We start from the raw sequence: 23128 nt of genomic DNA, 5'->3' as shown, positions 1-23128 counted from the left end.
TGTAAAGCCAGCTTACCCATCCCCTAAATACATATCCCAGGAACATCCAGAAGACAGTCTCTTCAACGAAGCTAATCTGGCTACAGAAAATGGAAGTATACTATTATAAGATTCTGTTACTATACACGAAGAGGTATATATAATAATACTTATACTGACAAGTTAATGATACATGCTGTAAACTAAAGGAACCACTTAAATAACAAAAGTATGGGGAATTCCCTGGTGGTCTAGCGGTTAGACTCTGTGCTTCCACTGTTGGGGGCCCGGGTTCAATCTCTGGTTGGGGAACTAAGATCCCACAAGCTGCGCATGGCACAGCCATAAATAAATAAATAAGTAAATAAGTAAATCAATAAGTAAATAAATACATACATACAAATAAGCCAACAAAGAAGATAAATAATCATAAGACATACTCAGTTACTCCAAAAGATGGTAGGAAATGGGGAGCAAAGAATAGATGGGGGCTTCCCTGGTAGCACAGTGGTTAAGAATCTGCCTGCCAATGCAGGGGACACGGGTTCGAGCCCTGGCCTGAGAAGATCCCACATGCCACGGAGCAACTAAGCCCGTGCGCCACAACTACTGAGCCTGTGTGCCACAACTACTGAGGCCTGTGTGCCTGGAGCCTGTGCTCTGCAACAGGAGAGGCCACCGCGATGAGAAGCCCGCATGCCACAACAAAGAGTAGCCCCCGCTTGCTGCAACTAGAGAAAGCTCACGCACAGCAATGAAGACCCAGCACAAGCCACAAATATATATATATATATATAAAAAGAATAGATGGGATGAATAGCAAATTGTACATTTTTAATCTCAACCTAACTACATTCTCACATTAAACATAAATGATCTAAACACCCCAATAAAAAGACATGTTGTCAACTCAATAAAAAAGCAAGGCCTAACTATATGTTGCCTTCTAGAAAACCACTTTAAATATTAAGTGACAAATAGGTTAAAAGTAAACCATATTAAATACAGATGTGAAAGATATAAGAAGAAAGTCCCAAGTCACATTTCTAGAGATTAAAAACTGCAATTTGAAAGAAAAGATACACTGATGGAATTAATGGCAATTAGACATTGCATAAGAAAAGATTAGTTAACTTGAAGACACAGCAATAGAAACTATCCAAAATGATACACGGGGCTGTGCTGGGGGGCCTTGAAAAGCATGAGCAGTTTTTTAACCTATTTGCATATGCAAAAGAAAAGACCAGTGAAGTTGATGATGACAAGGGAAAAGAAACTCACGTACAAAGAGAACAAAAGCTAATAAAAGCTTTTATTAAAAAGAGAAAAGCCTTGAGTTCTCGGCCAGTGGGGTAAGAGGTATCATTGTGAGGAATGCCAGGTGGAAATCTCTCAAACTGCTCTCTACTCTCTTCAAGATAGTGAATGAAGAAACAATATTATGGGAGGGCTTATAAAATATGAACATGTAACATATAAAACATTTTTTAAACCCCATTACACATTGTTATAATTAACATGTTAATCACTTCTCTACCTTTTTGATCCAATGGAATACAGTTATAACTGTTTTATACAGTTATCATACTGTCCTTGTTTGCTCAATCTAGCATTGTCAGTTTCAGGTCACTTCTGATTGGTTTTTCTCAATATTGGTCACACTTTCTGGCTTTTATGCATGCTTGGTAATTTTTGGTTGGATGACAAACATTGTTAATTAATGTGTTTGCACTCCTATAAATATTCTCGAGGTTTGTTTTGAGGTACATTAAAGTTACTTGGAAACAGTCTGGTCCTTTCTGATCCTACTCTAGATCTCAGTTGAGCAAGACCAGATTGCTTATTGGATGAGACTCAACCAATTAACAGTGAGTGCCTACTCTATGTCAGGCATTCTAGACATCTGGTATATAGGGGTTAACAGAAGGTCCCTAAACAGTAGAAGTACTTGTTACTTCTTCATGAAGCTTACAGTCTAAATTTTATAGACTATAACTTACATTCAAGACCTTATATTTGAGCACAAACTCAGGAAGATGATACTTGTTATTTGATATTTGTTATATTTGTGCTTTGTATTGAAACTGATATAGTAATGTTTTTACATGATCTGAGATCTTCATATATTCTACATTAAAATCCTTAAGAAAACAATTGAGATGTTCTCTCCAAGTGATTCTAAGTTTTTACATCATGTGTTTTTAAAAAGTCATTTACAATGCCATTATGATACCTCATCTACTTACATGCCTCCACTCCTAGCTTCTCCCTAAGGGACCTGACCTCATGCCCTTCTTCAAATCCCAGTTTTCCAGCAGTAGCTTGGTCTGAACCTTAACGCTACATCAGTTTTATGCCAGTCCCTACTGACATTACTCCTGGCTACAGCTCAGTAATTATAGAGATTCTGAAAATATTTGCCAGATTGGTTAAAGACCTATAGTATTCCACAGATTCAGCCCACACTTCCAGAGCTCCTTGACCTATTCCCAATCTGTTTCAGTCGATCCAGCTCTGTGAAGTATGAGATACCAGGACAAAGTTGATTCTATGAAGATCTACTTTTCTCTTCCTCATGTGACACTCAAACATGTAAGACTCAAGAGTCCCTGAGTTGAGAGGAAATGGAACCACCCCAACATTCTTCCTGACATCTATATCCATTCCATCAATGAGGCAAAGGGAAGGGTTGGGCAGGGAGCTATCTCCAGAGGGAAGAATGCAGCTGAATAGTTATCCAGTTTAGACTTTCATATTCCCAGGATTCTGAGAATAATTTGGATAATCAGAGAAGGGGGAGAGCTAGGATGGAAGCAAGAATAGTCATCTTAATTTGTGTTCATATTGCCCATTTTATTTTCATGTTTTCAGAAAAAAAATTACCAAGAGTGATGTTGGAATGTATTTCATTAGTTAATTTATAGGTTTAAATTACTAATTGTCCTTGGGCTTTCAGTTCATTTTGCAAATCTGATTTCACTACCTTTTCAAGTCTAGAAAATTTTAAAAATCACATTTATAGTGACCTTTATGGTATAATGCTTAGTCTTATTTAGAAATTGAACTTAAGCTCATCCAAGGACATTAAGTTACATTTATGAATTTAATATTCATTTCTGTTGTGAGGGAATTTTGTCTGAAATAATATTTAAATAAATTTAGAGCCTAGGAAATGCGGCAGCCCATATATTGGGTGGGCATTGAAGATAATTTTTTTTTAAAAAAAGAAAAAGAATCCACAATTAGGAGAAATGAGTATAACGTGATAACCTTAAACAGTTATGTGGGGTAGACTGTCTTTCTCCTTAAAATTATGGAATCATAAGCATAGTAACTAGGAATATGGTTCAAGGTTTCCTGTCCAAAAATGTACATCAGGTATATTGTGTAATGTATTATGAAGTGGGAATTGGTACATAAAGCTCTCGAATATTTCTCATTTTCACAGGCTTTGCTTCACAAGAACTTCAGTAAGATATTCCACAATTAGTGTGTTCACAGTGTTTTATTTGTATATGATTTCATCAGCTAATGGATGGGGCAGAAAACCCTGCCACATTCACTGCCTTCCAAGTTTCTCTCCAGTATGTAATGACACCTATTGAGGGAAGGACTTTACCACTCTCATATTTTTACACACTATAAGCTTGCTGATGACCTTTGGTAATCACTGATAATAGGGTCTATCTTCCAAAACACAGCTTTCCTAACCTCTGCCTTCATAGGTTTGCTTTTTATACCTAACCATATAATCAGCTATACATTATTGCTCAAGGCTTTTCCAAATAGAATATACCATTTTTTTCCTATGTGTTTTTTGTGACATAAAATAAGATGTAATTGACCACTGAAGGCATAACCACATTCATTGCATTCATGAAGTTTCTCTCCTGCACAAACTCTCTGTTATCTCCTGAGGGTGCACCTCTGGCATCTGGCTGTTCCATAAGGACTACATTCCTATCTGCTAGGAGCCCACTGGTGTTTAATGATGTCTGAGGGGTTGCAGAAGGCATCTGCACAGTCACCATATTAACAGGGTTTTCCCCCTGCATGAGTTCACTAGTATCTAATAAGCTGTGACCCTTTGTGGAAGGATATTCCACCTTCACTGAATCTACTTGTTTCTCTCTTGTGTGTGTCCTCTTATGTTTAACCAAGCATGACATGTGGGAGAAAGCTTTCCCACACTCATTGCATCCATAGGGCCTCTCTCCCGTGTGAGTTCTTTGATGGACAATGAGCATTGTCTTTGTAGTGAAGGCTTTCCCACAGTCACTGCATGTATAGGGTTTCTCTCCTGTGTGAATTCTCCGATGTTTAATGAGTCCTGATTTCTGTGAACAAGATTTTCCACAGTCAGTACATACAAAGGGAGTCTTTCCTGTATGAAATCGCTGATGTGCTATGAGGCATGCCTTCTGGCTGAAGGCCTTACCACATTCAGTGCATCCATAGGGTTTCTCTCCAGTGTGAGTTCGTTGATGTATAATAAGATTGCCCTTCTGTATGAAACCTTTTCCACATTCACTGCATATATAAGATTTCTCTCCTGTATGAATTTTCTGGTGCAGAATGAGCTGTGATTTTCTGGAGAAACCTTTCCCACACTTGTTGCATACATGGGGTTTTTCTCCTCTTTTGTTTCTCTGATGTATAATGAGTTCTGCCTTCCTAAAGAAGGCTTTGCCACATTCAGGACATTCATAGGGTTTCTCTCCTGTATGAGTTCTCTGGTGTTCAGTTAGCTTGAACTTTCTGTAGAATGCTTTCCCACATACACTGCATACATGGGGTTTATTTCCTGTATGAGTCTTCTGGTGTTCAGTAAGCTGAAATTTCCTGAGGAAGGCTTTTCCACATTCACAGCACTCATGAGGTTTCTCTCCTTTGTGAGTTCGCTGATGTTCAGTGAGCTTGAACTTCTTGGAGAAGGTTTTCCCACACACAGTACATCCGTGGGGTTTCTTTCCTGTATGAATTCTCTTATGTTCATTGAGCCGAGACTTCTTGAGGAAGGCTTTCCCACATTCAGTACATTTGTGGGTGTTCTCTATTTTGTGTATGTCCCGATGTTTAATTTCAGTATGAGTTTGCTCATGATCAGCATGGAAAAAGGATCTCCCATCTCCACTAAACTCAGCAGGCTCCATTTTTTTGCAGCTTGTACTCAGGTTGATTACATCTAAATATGATTTCAAAGTTTTCCCATGTAAATCAAATACATCATGATTTGGCCTTAAAGGAAAACAACTTTTGCTCTGATAAATAATATTCTCAAATGCATTCTGTTCATAACACTGTTCCAACCTCTTCAGTATATTTTGGTTTTGCCAGTGTGGCTGCATATGATCATCCACTTTCTCAATTTCTAGGAAAGAGAACAATGAACCCTTTCATGAGTATCATATGGAATAAAACTACTTCAAAAGTACCTTGGGGGACTTCCCTGGTGGTCCAGTGGTTAAGACTTTGCCTTCCAGTGCAGGGGGTGTGGGTTTGGTGCCTCGTTGGGGAGCTGGGATCCCACATGCCTCATGGCCATAAAACCAAAACATAAAACAGAAGCAATATTGTAACAAATTCAATAAAGACTTAAAAAAAAAATACCTTGGGGTGAGCTGGCTTTTTAATGGAAAACCTATGATATCAAATATAAAAGAAATTCCAAGTATAAAAGTACCTTATCTTAAAAAAAAAAACTTTTCATAATTGTTGTTAAATATATATAAGATAAATTTTACCATTTTAACCATTTTAAAATTTTACCATTTTAACCATTTTTAAGTATATTTATGTGCCATTAAGTACAATCACATTGTTGTACAACCATCACGACCATTCATCTCTAGTTCTTTTTCATCTTTCCCAACTGAAAAACTCTGTATCCATTAAACACTAACTCCTGTCTCTTGAAAATGGTTAAAGACACAGTAATATAAAACACCAAACAACCCAAAAGATACCAGCCATCAGAGTAAAAATTCTTTACTTTCACTGAAGCCATATTCTATGGGTGGAAAGGGAAACAATAAACAAATAAGATAAGGAATAAAGTAGGCAGTTGCAAGTGTGACAGTGGTTTGAAGAAGCAAAGGAAATAAGAAGTGGAAGATATCAGGATTTATTTGGAAGGAAGGATAAACAAGACTCACTAATGGATTTGATTTGAGGAAAGGTAACAAAAGAGAGAATCAAAGTGTACACCTAAGTATTTGGCTTGACCCATTGGGTAGTTGGGTAGTGCCTTTTAACAAGATGAGGAATATCGCCGAACTTCAGAATGTGAGGGAAACCAAGTACATTTTGAAACATATCATCTTGGAGATAATATCCAAGCACAGACATGGAAAAGCCAGTCAGATGATAAGACTTGAGTAAAATCTTGACTGAAAGTAGCAATGTGGAAACATCAGTATGTAAATATTATTTAAGGGGACTTCCCTGGCAGTCCAGTGGTTAGGACTCAGCACTTTCACTGCCATGGGCCCAGGTTCAATCCTGGTTGGGGAACTAAGATCCTGCAAGCTGCACTGAGCAGCCAAAAAAAAAAAAAAAAAAAACCCAAACAAAAAAATATATATTATTTAAGGTCAGAGTATTGTATGAGACTACTTTCTGAGAAACATGAAGACTGAAAAAAGATGAAGACACAGACGAAAGCTTTAGTCATTCAACATAGAGTTTTGGGATTCCTAGAGCCTGCTGAAGAGACCCTAACATAACCACGCTGGTAGAGAAAGAAGCAGACGTGGGTGTTAGAACATATACATCAAAGAGGCAACTCAGAATGTTGGACATACAGGTCATGATTTCAAGAAAATTCTAACAGACTCTTGGGTGCTCATCCTGTTGCTAAAACATGCCATTCTTCTTCATTAGGTAGACCATCATCAAATTCACTTTCCCAAAGCACCAATCTCACATTCTAACCTTGCATGGAGCTGTGACATATTCTCATATGTTCCCACAGAAAGAGGGACATGATGATCCTGATGGACTTTCACAACAGGCTAGTGGGGCACAGTCTTTTTTAGAAGCAGATCTGCTGCACCAGACATGGGAATGCTCACCTTCTTCACTATTCTGTACCTGTATGGATGTCATGGTGGAATTTTTCCCATTTCATTGTCCCTGATATACTAATCTCTCAACTTGCCAACAACAGCGTCTTCTTCCTTAATCATACAGTAATGTCTCTGCTGGCATTAATTAAAGGGTCTTATAGGACCACCTTCCTCCTAAATCAAGACTTGTGACAATTTTATCTTTAGTTTTTCTTAGAACATCTGGCTATACCTTATTATTTCTATAATGCTGCCACCGAGGTTAAAAATAAGACTATCTAGAGTTAGAATATACAAAACCTAACCTCCACCATGCCTCCTTTATTATTAACACAAAAAAGTCACAACAGTAAGCCTGGTGATAAAAGTTTACATTACCATGATGTACCCAGTTTATCTAAGTTTCCACTCCACTAGCTCCCCAACAAATACCTTCAAACATTGGTCTCCACATGGCTGGTTTCAGGCCAATCTTTTAAAAGTCCCCACATAGCCTTGCACATTTCCAGTTTCTTGCTATGTTTCCTTATCATCGTAATTCAAAACTGAGCTATTTCTCTCACCTAAGATACTTTATGATACTATCACTCTTCATTCTCTCTATACCACTTTAGGCTACTTTTCTTCTAAATTTCTGAAATAGTCTCTATATTTACTATTTACTTGAATTCTGTACAGCCTTCAATGATAGCAGAAACATTTCACACGTTCAAAAGCTTAATTTGTAAATATTACATGAAGATTTGTCCTAGCTTTGCTCATAAAATCTCTGCTCTGAAAGACATTTCTTTGTTTCCCACTAAATTTAGTCTCGTCTATCAAAAATCCTTAGCATCATCTTCCATCTTTTTATTTTCCCGTCTCACACTCCATATTGTGGGTTGAATATGTCCCCCAAAGAGATATGTTTAAACCCTAACCCCTAGTAGCTATGAATGTGACCCTATTTGGAATCAGGGTCTTTGCATATGTAATCAAGTTAAGACGAGGTCAAAATGGATTAGAGTGAACCCTAATCCAATGACTGGGGTCCTTCTAAGGAGAGGGAGATTTGGCTACAGACACACAGAAACATACAGGGAGAAGGTCATGTAATAACAGAGGCAAAGACTGGAATGACGTGTCTACAATCTAAGGAACATCAAAGATTTCTGGCCACTACCAGAAGCGAGGAATAGACAAGAAAGGATTCATTCCTAGATATTTGAAAGGGGGCATGGCTCTACCAATACCTTGATTTTCAAATTCTAGCATCTAAAACTGTGAGAATACATTTCTGTTGTTTCAAGTCACACAGTTTGTGGGAATTTGTTACCTAGGAAACAAACATACCCCATACCTACTTAAGTGGCAAATTCAGTCTTTATTGTTCCAGAACCTTCTCATACTATCCTCAAGCTGGTTTGAAGTCACCAACAACCAGTTCTCACATCTGGTTTTCTGCTTCAACACCTGCCTATTCCAGTCTATTTTCTACTGATAGCCAAGGTGATACCTTTAAAACATATATTATATCACGTCACTGCTATACCCTAATCCTTCTAAAGGTTTTCTCATTAGGAGGAAAATCAAGTGTTTGAAATGGATGACAAGGCCCTATGTGACCAACTGACCTATTGCAAACCCCCAGTTATGACCCCATTGACCTCATCTCCAGTCATTTTCCATGCTGATGGTTTGGTGTTTACAGTCGTTTTCACCACCAGACATAGTATCTGTATATTTTTTCCCATTTATTTTTATTGTGATAAATTACACATAACACAAAATTGACCATCTTAATCATTTCTGAGTGCACAGTTCAGTGTATTAAAATGCATTCACAATGGTGTATAACCATCACCACTATCTCTCTCCATTAACTCTTTTCATCTTATAAAACTGAAACTATTTTTGTTAAATTTCTGCCTCCTCTTCGAGAGTGGGGACTTAGGTGTTTGAAAGAGAAATTTCTGTGTCATAGTAATATGGTCAACTGGGACTTAAAGCCTTCCTCAGGAGGAAAAGGATAGCTTTAGGGAAAAGAATCTAGCAACAAAATCTAAAGTTTAACTAAGAGAATGATTAATTAACAAATACAAGAAGGAACTACAGTAAGGTGGGCATGAGGTTTTATGATTTCGTTTAGGCTAGGAAATGAGAATGAGAAATTTTAGAAACGTCTTTCCTAATTACACAAAGAACAGGAACAGCAGAGGCATTAAATACAGGAGCCCAGAGGGTAGAGAAGATTCAAGGTAATGCCAGGATTTAAGATGTACAGAAGTACAAGAGAATCTCAATTTTAAAAAGGATGTTGGAAAGGGATTTTCTGGGAGGGAAAATGGTTCTAGTTTCTCACACAAAAAGAGTGAACTCATTGGTAATTGCCATGGAGACAGGTTAAAAATATATGGTACCAACAGGTATATTAGACAGTGTTAAGGGACATGTCAATTGCAAGTCTCCACAAAGAGCTTAACACATTTGAATAAAGTAAGGTTTTATAGCCTATGAGACAGAGCAGAGGGATGAAAACAGAACCTTTGAAGAATCTCAGAGGGGGTAAAAAGAAAAGCAAGCAAGCAGATGAATACACATTAAGAGACCGACCACATTACTACAAGAGTAAGGCACCTGAGGTGCAGTTAGTTGGATGTTGTAAAGGGAAATAAATATTTCCCAATGGAGCAGGAAGGTGTATGAGTCAGAAGACAATGATGAATTCAAAGTTTTCTCTTAGAAGAGAGACACGGAAGGAGGAATTTCATATCAAGAGATGTGAAAGGAACATAAAATCATATTCTAACAAGTGAAGAATGGGAGGATTTGAAAAACCAAGCAAGAATAATCCTAGGAGGGGGAAAGTTGACATCTAAGAAGAAATAAACAGGGATTCATTCCAAGATGAGATAAAGAGGTATATTTTCCTCTAAGTTCTTGCACAGAAAACGAGCTCTCATATGAGGAAAGGGATACATGGAGGCTGTTTCTGTATCCTCAGACACCCTCACCACTGGGATGCCTTCTCTAAAGGACTAGAAAGTGATTTCCACAGCCTTCCCCCTCTTGCTGGTTCTCTCTCACCTGGATGGGGGTGACTGTGAACTTCATCTTCTAAGGTCCACAGTGGTTCTCCTTGTTCCAACTTGGAGAGTATATCAGGTTTGCTAACTTGATACCCTGTTCGTGGGAAATAACAGAAGACTTAGGCTCATCAAATGGCACTAGGGATCTGTGATGCTATGAGAATGGTACACTTTAGGGACTGCACGATCTGCATGTTTGGAAATTAAAGGCTTGTCTCTAAAACACAGAGAGATTATACCTTCTCATCTGGGGCCGGGGGGAGGACTGAAAATCTCCCACTTCAGAGCACCACAGACACAACAACTCTTTCAGAAGCTGAAGAAAGAAAAGGAACCTTCCAAGGGACCCAGGGGAGCTGTCCTCACCCACGGACAGCAGGTTGCTATAGTTCTCCAGCATCACGTCCCGGTACAGGTCCTTCTGATCAGGGTCCAGGAGCTGCCACTCCTCCCACGTGAAGTCCACGGCCACATCCTTCAGTGTCAGCAATCCCTGTAACAACAACATGTGACAAGAGTGTTTCTCTCATTATTGAAATGGAAGGTGTGAAATAATAGAAAATATATATAATGTTCTCTGTCTCTGGTTGCTGGCTTAGCGCTCCTAAAACCCTTGTAGTCTCCTAAGTGATAAAAGCACTAGGAGCATCTTTTGTTCTAACATTTGGTCTCTGAATTCAATCCTAATCTGACACTAACAACTCAGAGTTACCATCAGGCTCCACAGGCTAAAGAGTTCAGTCCCACAAGACTGCGTTCACTTCAGCCACCAGTCCAAAGTCCCAGATTCCAGGTTCCCTGCACTTGTGTCCAACTTAGCTACAAATTCGGGGGTTCCCATAACTTCCCTGCTAAGGTTTGATAATTTGCTAAAACAACTCACAGAACTCAGGAAATTGTTATGCTAAAGGACACAAATGAATGGTCACATGAACAGGCTCATAGAGCCAAATCTAAAAGGGTCCTGAGTGCAAGGGCCTCTGTCCCTGTCGAGTTGGGGTGAGTCACCCTCCCAGCAAGTGGACTGTTTGCCTACTTGGAGGCTCTCTGAAGCCTGTTGGGGTTTTTATGGACGTTCCATTACATAGGCATTACTGATTAAACCACTGCCTACTAGTGATAGAGCTCAATCTCCAGCCCCTCTCCTGTCTACTGAGATCAGAGGGTAGAGCCAGAAGTTCCAATCAAGGCTTGGTCTTTCTGGGGATCAGCTCCCATCCTGAAGCTCTCTAGGAGCCCATCCTGAGTCACCTCATTAGCATAAACTCACAAATGGCTCAAAGTGGCTTGTTATGTATAAAAAAAGACACTCCTATCTCAGAAAATTCCAAAGGTTTTAGGAACTCTGTGCCAGGAGCCAGAGACAAAGACTATGTGTGTGTGTGTGTGTGTGTGTGTATGTGTGTGTATTATTATACCACAACGAGTCACTTGTTTAATTAAAATAAAGGCAATAAGGAGGTGGGAGGTAACAACTAGATTCTTGGGGGGGGTATTCTCTTTCATTTATCAAAATTTTATAAGCAACTGAACTTTTTCTGGTTAAATTTTCCTTATTGATCAATTATTTCATTTTTATTTCATTTTTAATAGCTTTATCAACTTGGGAATTTAAATTTAGTGTCAATACATAATAACTGTCATCACTCACAAAAATACTGTATCTCGTTGAATGGCACAGTAGCAGCACCAGGATTAGATGTAATTGCTTTAAACTGACCAAACATCAATTTGATGATTATTATTTTGCTAGTTTCAATATTTAGATGAGTTCTTCTTTTCAGTATAGTTCACTAATTTTATTCTAATTAAATATAACAATATCCAGCTCTTTCCTATCTACACAAAATATTTAACTTTTGGGGGCATGAAAAGTACAGTAATAACTAGATTTTGAACACAGGGAAGGGCTCTGTATTTTCTGAGATAAGGTAAAGTTCTAAAGCAAACTCTGTGGATCTCAAAAACCCAAGCCATTACCAAACAAGAATTTATAACTCCCTGTGGCCAAATCTGTACTGAAGCACCCATTCTACAACCTGTTCACAGATGTCCTTTGACAACTGTGCAAACCTTCCATTTTCCTGGGCACTTTAGGTTTTATTCAAGGATAAAACCAGCCCAAAACAAGTGTGGGTATATAAGTCACCAAGATGTGGTCTTTTGAAAAACTGTATGCACTGAATTCTACTTGGTCTAGTCCAGCAGAGGACTCAGAATAATCATATAAGAAACAGCCATAAACAACCTGCTTGTATATCTATCAATATTAGAAGAATGCTATGAACACAATGAATGTTATCACCTCTAGAAAGAAACCATCAAAGAAATTTCCAAGACTTAAGTACCATGAAATAGTGACATCTCCTGAGGAAATGATCTGCCTTCTCCTCAGATTCAATGCATATCAAATAACATGATTCTCTGGTTGCAATGGCTGATAGATTACATGTAAGTTGATGGTTTATGTAACCAGGAGGGACCTGCAGAGTCATACATTATATAGCAACATTGGTCATGTAGTATGAAATCTATGAACAATATATACCTGATTCTACTTCATCATGATTTTGAAGGTAGTTTATTTGTCCCCAGAGCCCATTTTTTCCCAATTTATACTTTTCATTTAATTGGACTGCTGTTTTCTTACAGGCTTCTGGAAATCCATGAGGGAATCAAGAATAAAACAAAAGTCACCTGAGCCTTTGTCATTTTCTTGTTTTGGGAAATGCCAAGTAACTGGGATGTTGTTTTTAGTCTCTTCTGGATCTGCCCTAAATTTCTGTTCCAAAATCTCAGTCTCAGGTAACGGCTGTCCCACGAAATGACCATATGCAACTCCAGGAACCTCCTCCTCGTCCTTTACTTGATTTCTCTTGCTCCTCAAAGCCAGGACCTGTGGAGTGAAGAGTAAGTTCATTTGGGTGATATATTCCCTCTGGGCCCAGATGCTGTCACTGCTGCTGTTCACCCACCTTAAGTCAAGGCCAGTGCTTCTAACTGTCCCTTTATTTGATGCCCCTGAGGCAGTAAAACATAACAATCTAAATGGGGGGAGGTATGCCTTTCTTCTGTGAAGTACAAGTAGCATAAATGAGAAAGGGAAGATGGGAAAGGAAAACCAGCACAGCACAAAGCCTGGCAGAAGAATGGCAGAAGACTTCTCACACAGATCAGTTTTGGGAAAGAAGACATATAGAAGTGAGGCTCTGGACATTTTTTCCCTTAAAATCACATGTGTCCACATACTCCTTTGTAGTGGGTTGAATGGTGCCCCCCCCCCACCAAAGATATGTTCACATCTTAACCCCGTGAGCATGTGAATGTGATCTGATTTGGTAAAAGGGTCTTTGCAGATGTAATTATAGGGATCTCAAGATGAGAACATCCAGGATTATCCAGGTAGGCCCTAAAATCCAATGAATGTCCTTATACCAGACACACTGAGAAGAAACACACAGGGAAGATGAGACCATGTGAAGACAGAGGCAGACATCAGTTATGCTGCCACAAGCCAAGGAATGCCTGGAGAATCTGGCAGAAAAGAAGTGAATGGACGTTTGGCAGGTGTGCTGGATGTCCCTAAGATGATGCCCAGATTCAGTGATTCCTTAGGACTCCCACGATTTAGCACATAACTGATTTATTACCATGAAAGTATACAAGGCAAAATCAGCAAAGGGAAAAGGTGTGTTAAAGTCTGGGGGAAAACAAGGCACAAGCTTCCAAGACTCCTGTCTCCATGAAGTCACAGAGGATATGCTCACTTCCCCAGCAACAAGCTGTGATAACTCATGTGAAATGTGTTAGCTTATTAGAGACTCGGTGCCCATGGCTTTTATGGGGGGCTATTCCTAGTACATACCAAAATTCCAGAATCCCAGAGGAAAACAGGTGTTCAGGACAAACCATATTGTTTGAAAGAAGAGTCTTGGCACAGTGAGCCACTCTTGATAGGGAAGAGTGGGAACCCTCCCAAAATCTAAGTTCCCAGATGCCACGGAAGGCATCTTGTCAGCAGGCCTTTCCAAGGAGAACAGTCTCAGGTCAGCTATGTCAACTCTTTGCACAGCAAGGAACCAAGAGTGTCTGCTACAATATATTAATAGATTAGAAAAGTCACATGATCGCCAAAATCGATGCTGAGAAAAATATTTCATAAAAATTCAACATCTATTTCAAATTTGAGCCCTGGGTGGGTTAGGAATTCATTACTGCCTTAGCATGAAAAAACAAAACACGACCTATAGTTTTTAAAAAAAATACATACAATATACTACCATCTTCATCTGTTCTAAAACACAAGAGTATGTGTTGTTTATGAATACATATACATCTAGTAAAAGTATGAAAATATGCATAACATATAACAAGATAGCAGTTATCCATGGGAAGAGAAGGGGGGAAATAGAAGATGATATGACTTAAGTTGTATCTGTGTATCTTTCAAAAAGAATAAGAACCATAATAAAAAACCAAAACTGAATAAATCCCACTGATAAATGTCCAGCTGAAAGCCAGAGATAAAAGCACTCACTAGAGCTTCCCTGGTGGCGCAGTGGTTGGGAGTCTGACTGCCGATGCAGGGGACGCGGGTTTGTGCCCCGGTCTGGGAGGATCCCACATGCCGCAGAGCAGCTGGGCCCGTGAGCGGTGGCCGCTGAGCCTGCGCGTACCACAAAAAAAACAAAAACAAAAGGTTTAAAAAAAGCACTCAGTAAGAGGACGGGTGGGTTTGTGCGTGTGTGTTTGTGTGTGTGCATGCGTGCACGTGCTAGTGCAACAATACCATTATTTTTCACCACTGTTCTGGAAACACTCCCAATGCAGTCTGATAAAAGAATCAAGTAAGAATTAGTAACATTAAAAAAAAATTACTAACATAAGAGATGGAGGTCAATTTTAGTGAACACCAAAAATAAGAGTATTAAGTTAACTGACCAGTTATACAATCTATATGTAAAAATTGACAGCATCGTAGAGTGACATTAGCAAAACTGGTGGGGTAGAGACCTCCAGGGGATTCCTCAGGAGCACTAAAAAAAACTGACAAAAACTGTCAGAATCAACCTTACTGGAACTCTGGAAGATAGTCAATGGTTTACAGAAACAAAGCGAACACCTGACCAGGAGAAAGGTCACTGAAACAGGAGACTTTCTATGGCATTCTAAATTAGCCTTGCCCCCACAGCCATCGTGGCAGAGCGGCAGCCTGTATTCCTGGTGTGGATAGATACCTGGACCTGTAGGGAGCAAAGTAAATCTTGCCCCCAAGGAATTGTTTGTTTTGACCTATTTGTGGGTTCCCTGAAGGACTGACACAAAAAGCCTGCATACAATAGACACAAGGAGAAGAACATGAGCTTTCACCCCTGTCTGGTACTTAGGCTCAGCAGAAGCAGGAAAAGAAGCCTGAGGCACTGTTATAAATGGCCTGGCTAAGTTTGAAGGAGTGCCACGAACAGAGCCAATATGCAAAGAACTTAAAATCACTTTCTTTTCTTTTTTAAACTCAAAGAGTTCTACAGTGAGACACATAAAATTCAAACTGTCAAAAGCCAAAGATAGAGAATCTTCAAAGCAACAAGAACCAACTGTCATATGCAATGGATATGAAATAAGATGCACAGCTGATTTCTATCAGAAATCACGGAGATCAGAAGGCAGTGCCTTCCTGGGACTTCCCTGGTGGCGCAGTGGTTAAGAATCCACTTGTCAATGCAGGGGACACAGGTTTGAGCCCTGGTACGGGAAGATCCCACATGCCGCGTGCACCACAACTACTGAGCCTGCGTTCTAGAGCCCACGTGCCACAACTACTGAGCCTGCATGCCACAACCACTGAGCCTGCATGCCATAACTACTGAAGCCCGTGCACCTAGAGCCTGTGTTCCACAACAAGAGAAGCCACAGCAATGAGAAGCCCACACACTGCAGTGAAGAGTAGCCCCCTCTTGCCCCAACTAGAGAAAGCCAAAAATAAATAAATAAATTTATAAAAAGAAAAGAAAGAAAAAAAAAAGACAGTGCCTTCTTAAATCAAAGTGCCAAAAGAAAAACGTAGGAGGTAAAACTATTAAACTCTTAGATGAAAACCTAGGCATAAATCGACCTGAGCTCAAATTTGGCAACAAAGCCTTATATATGACACCAAAAAATACAAAGAACAAAACAAGACTAAGTCAAAAAAAATTTTTTAATTAATTAATTTATTTTTGGCTGCACTGGGTCTTCATTGCTGCGTGTGGGCTTTCTCTAGTTGCGGTGAGCAGGGGCTACTCTTTGTTGTGGTGCACCGGCTTCTCACTGCGGTGGCTTCTCTTGTTGGGGAGCAAGGGCTCTAGGTGCGTGGGCTTCAGTAGTTGTGGGTCGCGGCCTTAGAGCGTAGGCTCAGTAGTTGTGGCACACGGGCTTAGTTGCTCCGTGGCATGTGGGATCTTCCCGGACCAGGGCTGGAACCCGTGTCCCCTGTGTTGGCAGGCGGATTCTTAACCACTGCACCACCAGGGAAGCCCCTAGACTTCATCAAAATTTAAAAGTAGTCTGTATAAGACGCTACCAAGAGAGTGAAAAGGAAACCCACAGAATGGGAGAAAAGATTTGCAAATAATATAACTGATTAAGGGTCTAGTGAGCAGAATATATAAAGAACAATTACAATTCTATAACAAAAAGACAATTTAAACAGCGGACAAAAAGACTTGAATAGACATTTCTCCAAAGAACGTATAAAGATGGCACATAAAAAGATGTTCCTCATCATTTGTCATTAGGGAAACAGAAATCAAAACCACAATGAGATACCACTTTACCACTTCATACCCATCAGCATGGCCATAAAAAAAATAAAATAATAAGTGTTAGCATGTGGAGAATTAGAATCCTCATACATTGCTGGAGGCAATGTAAAATGGTGCAGCCTCTGTGGAGTACGGTTTGGCAGTTACCCAAAAAGTTAAATACAGAATTACTATATGACTTAGCAATTCTGGTCTTAGGTATATGCCCAGTAGAACTGAAAACAGGTATTAAAACTGGTACTCAAATTTCGGAGCTGCTCTACTCATGATAGCCAAAAGGTGGAAACAACCCAAATGTCTATCAACAAATGAATGAATTAACAAAATGGGGTGTCTATCAACAGATGAATGAATAAACAAAATCCATAAAGTGAAATATTAGCCATAAAAAGGAATAAAGTACTCATAGATGCTACATGAACCTTGAAAACAGTATGCTATCTGAAAGAAGTCAGAAATAACAGGCAACATAATATATGATTCCATTAATATGAAATGTCCAGAATAAGCAAATCCATAGAGACAAAAAGGCATTTAGTGGTTGCCAGGGACTGGCGGTGGAGACAGGAATGGGAAGTGAGTACTTAATGGATGCATAGTTTCCATCTGGGATGATAAAACAGTTCTACAACTAGATAGTGGTGATGTTTGTACAATGTTGTGACTGTACTTAATGTCACTGAATTATACACTTTAAAATGGTTAAAATGATAAATCTTATGTTAAGTGTGTTTTACCACAAAAAGAAATTGATAGAATTATATAAAAGTAAATAGATGTCTGTTACATGGTGGAACATTTTAGGGGAATATTTTAACACTGTATACTGAAAATTTCAAAATAGTTATCACTGGTAACCAAAAGTTTTACTTCTAGAAATTTCTGCAAAGGAAATAATGGCATAAGCATGCAAAGATACATATTCCTATAAATGTGTGTATATATATTTATACATAAATGTATATAGAATATATTTATATTTATATATTTATGTTTATACATAAATGTATACATATACATAAAGTATTATATAGATGCAGTGATAGAGGATTAACTGATTAGTATAAACTTTCAATGGAATACCGTGCAGCTATTTAAAAACATTCTATATGTAGTGAAAAAATATGTAACTCAAAATTATATGTAGCATAAATGTTTTTCTGCCATAATACAAAATGTGTAAAATATATGTCTGAAGAAAAATGCACAACCTAAAAGTTGAGAGTTATGTGTTAGTCAAAGACCTTTCGGGGACTACAGCCTGGGAGGCAACCTCTCAGTAGCTGAGGAACTGCTGAGGTAAGGTAAGGAGGACCCAGGACATATACATAAGTTTTTGCTGAAAAAGAAATATGTAGTTGAATGTGAAAAGATAACTGCTAATCACAAAGAAACCGTATCTCAAGTTAATGATTTTAGTGGTTTTCTATGTATGGAAAGATGCAAGAGTCTGGGCTCGTTGAAATTATTCCTTAGATGTGCATCTTAACAATCTAGGGCCAGTATCCTGTTTTTCTCCATCCTGAATTCCCCTCTGGGTGTACCATGGTTGGGGTGGGGGCGTGCTGATGCAGTGGCTGATGGCGGGCAACATTCCTTGTTTACTGGATCGGCAGGTGACATTTTTGTGTGCATATATTTATACAGACATGCCCCAAAATACCGATACCAAAAAGTTAATGTGATTATACCTAGATATTATTAGATAGGTCATTTTATTTTCTTAATTATCTTTTCACAAGTATGTAAAATATGTGTAATAGAATATAAAATTATTGTTGCCTAATTATTACTGTAAGTTTATGGTCTTTTAAGTTTTCATTACAAAAAAATGAGTAAATGACATGAGTGATAAATTTTACAAAGTATGAAAGTACAAACACAGAAAAATAGCAGCTGTTTATTTCTACCATGTATGTGCCACTAACCGTCACAATTTTATATATTTTAATTCCCTTAATTCTCAGCAAACTTGAGAGAGGGACTAAACTTTTATTTGCACAAATGAACAAGACTCAGGTTCAGTAACTAAATAAGTGTTCTGGACCCAATTCCAAATTGTGGTGGAGGGAAGGGGGTCCCCCCATAGGACGAAGCAATTCTCCTGACACAAGCTGGGCATCCTACTTCAGTTCAGTTCTGACACTATCTGCCCAGAGACAGCATTAGATCCCACAGGTTAAGGGTTCAGACCCACAAGACTGCCCTCCCACACACCCCCCGCCACCCACCCACCATCACATAAGATGCCATTCTCAAGTCCAGATTATTACCTGTACTTCTGACCAACTGGCTATAAATCACAGGTTCCCATGATCTTCTCCTCAGGTTCAATTAATTTGCTAGAGTGGCTCAAGAACTCAAATATTTTACATACTAGATTACCGGTTTATTATAAAAGAATATAACTCAGGAAAAACCTGATAGAAGAGATGCAGTGGGGAAAGCATGAAGAAAGGGTGTGGAGCTTCCATGCCCTCTCCAGGAGAGCCACTCTCCCAGGACTCCCACGAGTTCACCAACCGGAAGCTCTCTGAATCCCTTCCTTTTAGGTTTTTACAGAGGCTTCATTATATAGGCATGATTGAGTAACTGGCTGGCGATTGGTGGTTGATTCAATCTCCAGCCCTTTCTCCTTCCAAGAGGTCAGGGAGTGGGACAGAAAGTTCCAACCCTCTAATCCCAGGGTTGGCAGTACAGACAACTAGACCCATCCTGAGGTGCATTCCAAAAGTCACTTCATTAACATAACAAGAGACACCTTAATCGCTCTCTCAAAACTTTGAAAAGTCCAAAGGTTTTAGGAGCTCTGTGCCAGAAACGGGACGAAGACCAAATATTTCTTATTGAAAATCACATTATCACAGTTATTCACCCCAGTCATCAGAAAGAGCAAGAATCCAGATTTTTAAAAGCCAGATTCATTTCATTCGCAAATCCATACATTTGTCACTGGGACAATATTATTTGTAAATGCTCAGATCATCATTCACTTGGAAAATGTAAAGGAAAATAATTAAGCTATTGGTAGAACTGTAGTTGTTAGAAATGCGTAAGTATTTAGGGGAAAGTATACTGATGTCTTCAGTTTACTTTGAAATGCACCAAAATTTTTTTTAAAAAAGAAAGAGGGACTTCCCTGGTGGTCCAGTGGATAAGACTGCGAGCTTCCACTAAAGGGGGCACGGGTTCCATCCCTGGTCGGGGAACTAAGATCCCGCATGCCGTCCGGCGCGGCCAGAAAAATAAATAAATAAAAATAATCAAAAAAAATAAAGAAAACAAGATGAATTAATGAATGGAGGGATGGATAGTTAACTGGCAGAGCAAATATAGTAAAATGTTAATGGTACAATCTAAGTGGTGGGTATAGTACATGTGCACTGTAAAATTCATTCAACTTTGCTATGTTTGGAATTTTTCATAATAAAATGTTGAGTTCTTAATTTCATAATGAACTGTTGATTTGGAAAAAGCTATTAGTAACATAAAACTTCAGTGTAGTAACCAAAAAAGTATTTAATAATATATTTTAATTGTTTTACTATGTTAAAGAAATTGAAAGGAGATAAAACTTAGAAGGAAAAAAAAAAAAAAGATCCTAATTTCAATTGCAACAAAGGCAAAAAACCAGGAAGGAGATGTGGGTCAGGGAAACAAACCCTCGGGTAAATACCAAATCCTAATGTAATCCTAAAAGTAATAACTAAGAGAATTTGTATTATGGAAATGTTTAGAATATGAAATTAACTTTTTAAAAAGAGGCAAATTACACCTGTGTTTCCATAGTTTATCTGAATTATGAAAATTAAGAAGAGAAAATAAAAAGACAAAAATTGAAATACACTAACATTTGAATAAGAGTTGGGAAACAGAATTTGAGGGACCAGAAGGGTTATTTTACTGGTGTCAAAAAGAATCTGAAAAGAAATATCCAAGTAAACTCTCAGTAAGGAGGAAAAAAACCTCATCTTAAATAGAAAGTTTACCACTTTAGATTTGCTTAATGCTTGATCTTGTAGCGTTCATCTGGTCTATCTCACCCCTGGCTACTCCGTCACTGAGCGCCAAATGAATTCAAACACCACTTACATTGACAAATACAAACACCCCTCCCGTTCCCAATTACTGAGCCCTACTAACAAAGTGAACTGCAAAGACCCCAAACTCTGACCTCAGGACTCTGAGTCCTTGATTTCGATGGACCTTTAATGCACGACCACGAGAGCTCCCCCATGCCCGACAGCAAAGGCATCCCAACCTCAGACCCATGGTGCCAGACCACCAGCTCTCCCCGCGGACTCTGCGGCTCCTACCTACACGGACGCCCACAGATCCTCCCTCACCCCTTAACCTATCCCACGGAGAGAGTCACACACTGACCTGATTTCCTCTTGATCCCGCTCCGATCTCCTAGCGGCTACACTTGTGAATCCTTTCATTTCAGGCTCCCTAAAGCCAGCTTCGGTACCGGACTACGGCGGCCGATGAGGGACTGAAACTTTTGTACCCAGCACCGACAATCGGACTTCCGGCTTCTCCTTAGAGGGTGATGCGTCCGCTCCCTCGGCGCCTCGCCTGCCTGGGGGCAGCCATCTTTGAGCATTTATCATGCAGAACAGAGATGGCTGTTTCTGCGCCACTAACCCGGATGGCTCGAGACCAGTGAAAGGCCCCTGAACTGTTCCCTCACCTGATACTTCATCCCCTGTGCGGCGAGGCTGGAAGAGTTGCGAACGACACTGCACAAGCTACGTAGAGTTTCAGAGGCTCGAGCTTATACAAGGCAAACATGGCGCGGGCGCCGTCCACTTCAGCGGTCAAGAAAGAAACGGCCCAATGAGCGCGGCCATGTAAAAGGAATTTCAGGTGTCCGTACAGCGGAGAACACGCCCCCTTTCCCCCCAAAGTGAACAGGATGGCCCGCCAAGCTTGGGGAATAGAAGGGCCCATGACAAGTCCCTGCATCTCAGCTTGTGAGGTTAAACTTAGCAGGTGAGTGCGGGTCAAAGTGTGAATTCATTGTCGAGGTTGTCTTTTGTTTCAGGCCAGTTCGGAAAACACCAAGTGTTGAAATTTGAAATTGTGGTCCGTGAAATAAGTGGACACAAAAGCTACTGTGATGCTGTCAGAGTATCAGCAATGCAGTGCCAATATTTTTTGAAGAAATCGTTGTTGAACACAAATTCGTGTGCTAAGTAAACCAAAATGTTGGACTTTTGAGCAGAGAGAGTTTTATTGCAGGGCCAAGGACAGAGAATGCCTGGCTCGTGCTCGAAAAACCCGAGCTCCCTGATGGTTTTGGGGGAAGAGATTTTAAAGGCAAAATTTGGGGTGAGGGCTGGAGGATGTGTGACTTTCTTCTGATTGGTGGTGAGGTAATAGGGCGGTGTCCAGGAATCTTTTGCTCAGCCTGAAGTTACCATCCTCTGCTTGGGTGGGGGCCTTAGTTGCTACAGAACTCAAAGGTATATTGTTATGTGTATCCCTTGAGGAGGAACCAGGACCCCTCTTTACGCTGCACTATTGTTTCTTTACTGCTTTTCCTTTGCTACTGCGTTCCCTTACTTCCCTAATTAGAAGCTATTTGAATCTGCCCGTTGGAACTCATGGAAGGTCTAGGAGGCTGAAGACTTTTTCCTACGAACAAGAAAGGGGGGACACGGAAAGGCTTTTATACCCGGCAGGGCCCACAGGGTTCTGCTAAGTTTCAAAATCACACAAAACCATTCTTTCTGGGACTATGTCATCAAGGCCTTAGCACCTCTGCTTGCATCTGAGATTATTGGGAGACGATTCTGGAGCATCTATGTTCTGCTTTGTCACTTTTTTATGTCCAACCCCTTCTCTCTGTTCACCCCTTACCCTATCTCTGCATCTTAGTCCAAGCTCCTTCCAGCTTTAGCAGCAGTGAGCTATTGTTGCAGGAGAAGGGGGGAGCAAGAGAATGGTCACATCCCAGGTCTCAAGAGAGTCCTTGGCTTCTCGCAGGAAAGAATTCAAGAGCGAGCAATAATACAGTGAAAGCTAGCTTATTCAGAGAAGTACACATTCCATAGGCAGAAGGTGAGAGCAGCCCCGAGTAATTTCATAGGCTAACACGTGGAAGGATTATTCCAACTGTTTGAGGGAAAGGGCAGGAATTTTCAGGAATTGGGCCACCACCCACTTTTTGGTCCTTCTTGGTCAGGCTTGGAACTGTCATGGCACTGGT

At 39.8% G+C, this 23128-nt stretch overlaps 1 protein-coding gene and 1 long non-coding RNA gene across 5 annotated transcripts in view; one reads left to right on the top strand and one right to left on the bottom strand.

Annotated features, from left to right (window-relative positions):
- The window catches only part of LOC131744646 (uncharacterized), a 39923-nt gene that overhangs the window by 3132 nt on the left and 13663 nt on the right, over positions 1-23128 (top strand). Inside the window, exons 3-4 of one of the 2 annotated variants that reach the window (XR_010837740.1) lie at positions 10428-10658; positions 12767-12811. This is a non-coding gene — a long non-coding RNA (uncharacterized lncRNA). Of the gene's footprint in view, positions 1-10427; positions 10659-12766; positions 12812-21361; positions 21910-23128 lie in introns of those variants that run through there. The other variant, XR_009332156.2, reaches the window with a different exon arrangement.
- Positions 1047-21522, bottom strand: LOC131744569 (zinc finger protein 649-like). Of its 3 annotated transcripts, XM_067018865.1 has the most exons (6): positions 21298-21522; positions 14652-14780; positions 12812-13010; positions 10481-10607; positions 10113-10208; positions 1047-5350 (listed from the first exon to the last, which is right to left on the bottom strand). In XM_067018865.1, the coding sequence occupies exons 3-6, from the start codon at positions 12944-12946 to the stop codon at positions 3786-3788; spliced, it is 1923 nt and encodes a 640-aa protein (XP_066874966.1). In that variant the 5' UTR covers positions 12947-13010; positions 14652-14780; positions 21298-21522; the 3' UTR covers positions 1047-3785. The 3 variants fall into 3 exon arrangements, with proteins under 3 accessions (XP_066874966.1, XP_058900158.2, XP_066874967.1); XM_059044175.2 differs by lacking the exon at positions 14652-14780 and having other exon boundaries at positions 21298-21479; XM_067018866.1 differs by lacking the exons at positions 14652-14780; positions 21298-21522 and adding an exon at positions 13980-14206.

Source organism: Kogia breviceps, chromosome 18, assembly GCF_026419965.1.
Source record: "Kogia breviceps isolate mKogBre1 chromosome 18, mKogBre1 haplotype 1, whole genome shotgun sequence".
NCBI lineage: Eukaryota > Metazoa > Chordata > Mammalia > Artiodactyla > Physeteridae > Kogia > Kogia breviceps.
The sequence above is the reverse complement of the archived record's forward strand: the minus strand, read 5'-3'. Positions and strand labels throughout refer to the sequence as shown.

What these genes read in the sequence shown, in the direction of transcription:
- LOC131744569 (XM_067018865.1), bottom strand. Translation starts at nt 12,946, where the DNA reads ATGGTCATTTCGTGGGACAGCCGTTACCTGAGACTGAGATTTTGGAAC. An exon ending in TAGCAACCTGCTGTCCGTGG is followed by an intron (nt 10,209 to 10,480) that starts GTGAGGACAGCT and finishes TCCCACGAACAG; the next exon opens with GGTATCAAGTTAGCAAACCT. An exon ending in TCACAGTCACCCCCATCCAG is followed by an intron (nt 5,351 to 10,112) that starts GTGAGAGAGAAC and finishes TCTCTTTCCTAG; the next exon opens with AAATTGAGAAAGTGGATGAT.